This window comes from Ixodes scapularis, unplaced genomic scaffold (assembly GCF_016920785.2).
Source record: "Ixodes scapularis isolate PalLabHiFi unplaced genomic scaffold, ASM1692078v2 ptg000065l_1__unscaffolded, whole genome shotgun sequence".
Classification (NCBI taxonomy): Eukaryota; Metazoa; Arthropoda; class Arachnida; order Ixodida; family Ixodidae; genus Ixodes; species Ixodes scapularis.
In genome coordinates this window covers 922,571-930,565 of record NW_024609904.1, presented here as the reverse complement: position 1 = coordinate 930,565, position 7,995 = coordinate 922,571, and the positions used below count along the sequence as shown (strand labels likewise).

The window sequence follows — 7,995 nt, the reverse complement described above, 5'->3', positions numbered from 1 at the left end:
CATTCTGTTATGGTTCTGGGAAATAAGGAGTATTATAATGCATTTGTTCGAGCGAATACTGGAGTTATTTTATGCGGATGGCCATGCCTTGTGCGCCTAGTCGATGATGGGTGAAGAAAGGACGACGATTCAAGCCGGAGTTTTTAAACCAGAGTTGATAAAGAAATTTTAGTCTAGCTAGCTCCTTCGTGATTCAAGAGAGATGATGTTGTTACTTTGAATTAAGGCAGCAGGTGAGTCATGCGGGTGGTAGCGATTAAATATAAAACGAGCTGCTTGCTTTTGAACATCTTCCAGTATCTTGATATCTTTTTTTGTGAATGGATCCCAGACTGTACAGGCGTATTCTAACTTCGTTCTTATCAATGTGTTATAGGCTAAAAGTTTCACATGAGAAGGCACGTGCTTAAGCTTGTGCCTTATCATACCTAGTTTTCGACGGGCAGCTGCACAAACGTGTTCAATGTGTGAGGACCAAGATAAGTTGCTAGAAATTGTTATACCAAGTTATTTAAAGCTCATCGTCCGAGAGATGTAGTTATCACCAATAAAGTATTCATACTGATGAGAGGACTTTTTGTTAGTGATGCGCATGTACAAGGACTTTTCTTGGTTAAGCTTCATCTCCCAACGATCGCACCAGCTAGATACTGCATTAAGACTTTCGTTCAGAACAACTTGGTCCCTGGTAGAGTTAATATCCTTGAAAAATAGACAGTCGCCCGCAAATAAACGAATACTCACGCTTTTATCTATACAAAAAGTGAGGTCAGTAATAAAAATTGAAAAAAGAAGAGGGCCAAGGAAATCCCTTGCGGAACACCCGAAATTACAGGAAGAGGATCAGAATGGTGACCGACTACATCGACGAATTGTTTTCGCATTTGAAGATAAGATGAAATCCATTGAACAACTGTGCTGGGAAGGCCAATCTCATTAAGTTTGTATATAAGACCGGAATGAGGAACTCTGTCGAAGGCTTTGCTAAAATCAAGGAAGATGACGTCGACTTGACCAGGCCTATCTACTGTAGAAGCAAAAGAATGAATAGTTGAAATGAGCTGAGTAGTAGTAGAAAGTCCCTTTCGCAACCCATGCTAAAAAGGCGAGATTATTTCATGTTTATCGAGGAAATCATTGATGTAATTAGAAATTATATGTTCCAGTAGTTTACACGAAGAGCTGGTGAGTGAAATTGGGCGATAATTTGTTAACATTGTACGGTCTCCTTTTTTAAAAACGGGTACAACCCGAGCAATTCGCCAATCTGAGGGAACAACGCCACATGAAAATGACATCTGAACGATAACAACAAGGAATCTAGAAATCCACTCAGCGTAACGACGAAGAAATGCATTTGGTATATCATCAGGACCATTTGACGATTTAGGTTTGAGGTTAAGTAACATAGAAAAGATACCTTCAAACGTGATGAACTCTGAGCTTATTTCAGTTTCTTCGTTAAAGGAGGAATGTCTAGTGTAAGACTTCGAGAACACTGACTGAAAGAAAAGTTTAAACTCCGTAGCTATTTGTTGTTTGTCGTGAACCAACATTTCCCCAATTTTGACATAATCGACAGTCTTTTGTTGATTTGAGCTGAGGTGTCGCCAGAACTTTGCTGGATCTGTCTTAAGGAATCGTGTGAGTGTATTGGAATGATAGAACTGTTTACTTGTGCGAATTTTAGCTGCTAGTGCTCGCTTTAGGCAGGGGAGGGAGGAACTGTGAACTCGACGTCTACGGTTTCTTTTTACTTTCCGTACTAGATGAATTATTTCGCGTGTCATCCACGGGTTTTTGCGGCGCACATATTTACTTTTATTAGGAATAATGTTTCGAAGACAAAAATGACAGATTGATTTAAATTTATTCCATAAATAATTAACGTCGTTCCCAGAAAATGTATCTAAGGATAACTCAAGGTAATCTAGAACAGATTCGTCACTCGCCCTAGAAAAGTCTTTAATAGTTTTGCGCTTCTGGGCCACAAAATCATCCGAGCTGCCCATGAGGCAGGAGAAAGAAACAAGCTTATGGTCGGACAACCCATCCTCCACTGATACCTGTACCTCAGACAGAGACCTACTATAAAGGACAAGATCTAAAATGGACGATGAATCACCCTGGCCCTGGACGCGCGTGGGTACATTAACTGCTTGAGAAAGGTCACAGGCAAACGCAATGTCAAAAATGGTTTGGTCAGAGGGTGAGGAGGATGATAAATTATGCCAATCAACGTTAGGTAAATTAAAATCACCAACCAATAGCATGCAGCTCTTGGAATACTTGAGTATATAATCATAAAGCCTAGCCAGGTATTCATTGCTTGATGAGGGTGAGCGATATACAGCGATCAAGATGAATGACTCCTTCCCGTAAGTAACACGAAGACACAGGCTTTCGTGATCAGTCATTTGATCTAGCACTACAGCAGATAGGCTGCTTTTTAAAATGACGGCTACACCGCCACCACGGGAGTGTCTATCTCTTCGGTATATATTGTATGAACCAGCAACTATATCACGGTCAGCGATTTCATCGCTTAGCCACGTCTCAGTTAATACTGTCACGTGAGGATCATGACAAAGCATTACACTTTCAAGCTCCACAGTTTTGTTTATTATGCTTCTGGCATAATGTTTAGAAGGCGCAAGTACTGTGGTGGAGAGTGCCGGTGATGTCACGTGCTTTGAGGTTGGTGGTGCGTAGATGAAATTTTAACCCTTGCATTCTTGCTGTCATCCCATATAAACGTGTCGTCGTCAATGCGAAGTTTATCGTTAACCATAAAGACACGCCTTCCATCAGCTTTATCGCTCCTGGCACTCTCCCACAGCAGCTTACGCTTTCGAAGTGTGCAACGTGAATAGTCATTTTCAATAAAAATGTGTTTGCCTTTCAGTTTTTTAGCGTTCTTCAGTATGGCCTGCTTTTCGTTATAATCTTGGAGGTACAAAATGACCGGAAGATTAGCTTTCTTTCGACCGAGTCGGTGAATTCTACCAATCGAACAACATTTCACATCAAGTTTCTTCTCAAACAGTTCCCCGACTACGTGATCTTTAAGCTGAAGGTCAGTTTCATTATTTGGCTCTGGTAATCCATAAACCACTAAATTAGAGCGACGACTACGGTCCTCAAGATCAACAAGTTTCTCAGTTTGTTGTGCTGTGTTAGTCTGGAGCAAACTTAACGTGCTGTCGAGACCATCTATTTTGGATGTAGAAGAGCTCATGAGTTGCAGGAGTCTTTCCAGCTCAGTTACTTTAGTACGAAGGGAGGCTATTACTGCATCGGAAGCAACTAGCTGTGACTTCAGGTCGTGAATACCATTAAGGATCTCAGCTTGTCCTTTGAGAATGTTATCTAACAAGCAATCACTGTCGGGGCCAGGGTTTGATTCAACGTCCCCACAAAGCAAGAGCCGACAAACAAGAAAGCAATCATACATGATACACATACAAGTGCCTGGACACTTGTATGTGTATCATGTCTTGTTGTATGTGTATCATGCTTATCTCTGTTGGGACCGGGAGTCCAGCCGGACGATGTCGAAGGCAGAGGAGATGCGCCCTGTTGGGGCCTATCAAAGAAGAATTCCTGAAGCCGAAGGCTTCGTGCGAAATTATCGAGATTATGGAGGAGAGTGAATTCGTCGTACTGGCCCGTGGTCGGGAAGAAGTTAAGACCCCTTGAGAGGAGCGACTCTTCGTCGAGGGTTAGCTTTACTCTGGATAAATTAACTATGTTCCTATGATCAAGAGAGTTATTCTGCATGTCCCGTCCACACACCGTCGTCGGGTTGTATTTAATATTATCCCTAGCTAGCTTACTATTTTTTACCTCCTCGATGATCCCACGTTTCTTTTCTTCAAATGACTGTAGTGATGCGGTTTCCTGCGGTGACATTTTGTTGGCGCGAAGCAAATTACTTTCAACCCTTCGAACATTCGTCAAGGTTGTCTGACAGTGATTTTTAACTATTTTTACTAAATCGAGAGAAGCATTCGTAAGCACCGCATTCTATTTTTTTAAATCGCTATCGGAGAGATGTGTCATACTAGGTGGAAGAACAATTTGTAAACTCCTGGGAGCAATGCGCGCGTCAAGGCAAGTCTCAAGGTATGCGGCATGTGACTCGTGGCGTATCCTTTTGTCCGCTAACTTCCAAAGTCCTAAAAAAATGTGGTGAAAATTTGACAGGTATCTCACTCAAAACAGGAGGAGCTTTTGATGTACCAGGCGGAGACCGTCAGTCCTGTTGCGAGCTGAGAGCCGCGCTGTAAGTCTTGCGCAGATTGTAGCACGAATGAGGGGCAGTTGCAGCAATTGGTTGCTGCGTGTGAACACGGGCGGCCCGTGTTGCTGGTGTTGCGACGTCAAGTTTCTGGTCGAAATCGCTCCATTTGAAGCGGGCCTGAGTGGCGTGAGTGCAATGAGTGCGTGAGGGCCGTGAGGGCGGTGAGTGCGTGAGGGGTGTGAGGGCCATGAGTGCGTGAGGGGCGTGAGGGCGGTGAGTGGCGTTAGAGCCATGTGTGTGTGAGGGGTGTGAGGCGTGTAAGTGCATGAGGAGCGTGAGGGCGGTGAGTGGCGTGAGGGCTATGAGTGCGTGAGGGCAGTGAGGGCGGTGAGTGCATGAGGGGGGTGAGGGCCATGAGTGAGTGAGGGCGGTGAGTGGCGTGAGGGCCATGAGTGCGTGAGGGGCGTGAGGGCCATGAGGGCCGTGAATGCGGTGAGTGCGGGAAGGCTATGAGTGCGTGAGGGGCGTGACGGACGCGAGGTTTAGTGAGGGTGAGTGAAGGGCTGAAGGTGAGTGTGACTGTGAGGATGAGGGTGAGTGAGGGGCTGAAGTTGAGTGTAGCTGTGAGGGTGAGGGTGAGTGAGGGGCTTGGGTGAGTGTGGCTGTGACGGTGAGTGAGGGCGACCTAAAATGCCGACCTCTGCTGGTGGCACGCAAGACGGCCCCCGCAGGCCTGACTGGCGTCAATGCTTGAACTGTGGACGACGAGTCCACCTTGCTCGATCTTGCCGGAATCCGTGCTTTCCACGTCAGGAAAACCCTCCACGCGTGCCCGACAGGGCGGCGTCCCGTGTGGTCCACGAAGATCCCCTGGCTACAACATTGATGTGCCAATCGCTGACCCCACCCCTCACTGTCTACCCGACTCGAATCGGAAAAGGTACCGATGCTATTATAGACACCGCAGCTGGGGTTTCCGTCATCGATGCTAACCCAAGCAGCACCAGAAAGTGAATTTCGATCGGCCGACGGTTGGCCAGTGTCTGGACAGCTTGGCCACTTTAAGTGCTTGGCCACCGGAGACATAAACAAGGCCGGCAAGAGTCCGGCCACAAACTAGTTGTTTTTAGCTTGTCCGCCGGAGACATAAACACTGCCGGCAAGCGCCTGGCCAGAAGTGCTCATTTTCAGCCTGGCCGCCGGAGACATAAACACGGCCGGCAAGTGTTTGTCCAGCAGTGCTGATTTTCAGCGCGGCCGCCGGGGACATAAACACGGCCGGCAAGTGTTTGGCCAGAAGTGCTGATTTTCAGTTTGGCCGCCGGAGACATAAACACTGCCGGCAAGCGCCTGGCCAGAAGTGCTCATTTTCAGCCTGGCCGCCAGAGACATAAACACGGCCGGCAAGTGTTTGGCCAGCAGTGCTGATTTTCAGCGCGGCCGCCGGGGACATAAACACGGCCGGCAAGTGTTTGGCCAGAAGTGCTGATTTTCAGTTTGGCCGCCGGAGACATAAACACGGCCGGCAAGTGGTTGGCCAGTAGTGCTGATTTTCAGCTTGGCCGCCGGAAACATAAACATGGCCGGCGAGTGTTTGGCCAGCAGTGCTGATTTTCAGCTTGGCTACCGGAGACATAAACACGGCCGGCAAGTGTTTGGCCAGTAGTGCTTATTTTCAGCTTGGCCGCCGGAAACATAAACACTGCCGGCAAGCGCCTGGCCAGAAGTGCTCATTTTCAGCCTGGCCGCCAGAGACATAAACACGGCCGGCAAGTGTTTGGCCAGCAGTGCTGATTTTCAGCTTGGCTACCGGAGACATAAACACGGCCGGCAAGTGTTTGGCCAGTAGTGCTTATTTTCAGCTTGGCCGCCGGAGACATAAACACTGCCGGCAAGCGCCTGGCCAGAAGTGCTCATTTTCAGCCTGGCCGCCAGAGACATAAACACGGCCGGCAAGTGTTTGGCCAGCAGTGCTGATTTTCAGCGCGGCCGCCTGGGACATAAACACGGCCGGCAAGTGTTTGGCCAGAAGTGCTGATTTTCAGTTTGGCCGCCGGAGACATAAACACGGCCGGCAAGTGGTTGGCCAGTAGTGCTGATTTTCAGCTTGGCCGCCGGAAACATAAACATGGCCGGCGAGTGTTTGGCCAGCAGTGCTGATTTTCAGCTTGGCTACCGGAGACATAAACACGGCCGGCAAGTGTTTGGCCAGCAGTGCTTATTTTCAGCTTGGCCGCCGGAAACATAAACAGGGCCGGCGAGTGTTTGGCCAGAAGTGCTGATTTTCAACTTGGCCGCCGGGGACATAAACACGGCCAGCAAGTGTTTGGCCAAAAGTGCTGATTTTCAGTTTCGCCGCAGGAACACCCATAATCTAAACCTTCATCGCGTTGACGAAACTTTGGCATAACGACGGGCAGCGAGAGAAGCATCATGAGCGAGTGGTTGGCAGGATATTAGTGCGTGCATCGCGCGAACACTGTTAGCGCAAGCAAACGATCACCGTTTTATTTAGTTTTTTTTTTCGTTAGACTAGCACTGTCGTGTGATATGTTCATTCGGGACATTACCAGAAGTGGGAAAATATTGTGCCCGTCGTTGTTCTATGAAAATAAAATACGAAAACAGCGCCCACGTCATTTTCGCGCTAACAATACCGCTGTGTCGCTGCGCGGCACTTTTAGCGCGAATACCACATCCGCGATTTTTCGGTTACTGCTCCACATATTTACTTCCCAACTGCACTCGAAGAAAAAAAAGTTGTAGTCGGGTGCATCGGGCGCACATGCTCCCCTTCCCTGGAAGACGCGCCCTCCGTTACCCAGCCAGTGTATACTTGTACACCGACCAGAAGCCCCCTTCTCTACCTTAAAAACCTATAGGTGTATCAATGCACTCAGCTTAGTAAACCGCCACGCTAGCCACGCTTCCCGATCAGCTTGTGCTTGAATCGGATAAGATTGGATATTTCAGGCTTTGTGTTTTGGAAGAGCCTAAACAAGACGTCTCTCATATATTGATTAAACTTAAGCTAGTCTCAGTAATGTTTTATATAGGTGCTAAGATACTGATTTACTGAGCCAACGAAAGCTAACAGCTTCGGTTAAAACCGCAACGGAAACGTTCAAAATTGAACCACACGTAAAAGAAAAAGAAAATGAACATCTCGACCTAGATGTGCAGGACGCTGGTTTTGTTAACAACGTGGTTGTTGGCGGGTGGTGGGCAACGCCGTGACGCTATCGACGCTATCGTGGTTATTGACGCCAGTGATGCTCGGCCGTACTACACAGTTAAAGTTTTTACACCTTTAAGGATGTAAAAGGGGTGTTGTACAAACTACACCCTTTTAACACCCTAAAAACTAGGAATACAACCTCATAATTTTACCGAAAAGGGTGCTGTTTCGTGTTACATCCTACATTTAGTGAAGAATGTGAGAAGGGTGTAGAAGAGGGTGCTAAATAAATAATGTGAAATGGTTTTGGAAAGCTTATATATGGCTCTGTCCATAATGTACAGGTAAGATTTCTGCTTAAAAAGCAACAGTTGTTATACTCCGTTTCACCTTCCGTCCGAGCACAGCGGACGCTAGGAGCCATCCCAGCCAATGCGGCGTTGAGGGAGTGTCATGCGACCTTGAGCTCCTGTGTCGCCCCGCCCCACCGGCAGGTCACGCGACTTTCTCCCGGCGCTGGATCGGCTGGGATGGCTCGTGGCGTCCACTGCGCTCGGACTGAAGGTGAAACGGA

General features: G+C 47.5%; 1 protein-coding gene across 1 annotated transcript; it reads right to left on the bottom strand.

Moving 5' to 3' along the window:
* Positions 1-2,767: 2,767 nt before the first annotated feature.
* On the bottom strand, positions 2,768-3,454 carry LOC121833923 (the record flags this gene model as incomplete). The annotated part of the gene is made up of 1 exon (XM_042287641.1): positions 2,768-3,454. A coding segment is annotated over exon 1 (687 nt), but the record flags the coding sequence as incomplete, so codon positions are not given.
* Positions 3,455-7,995: the final 4,541 nt, after the last annotated feature.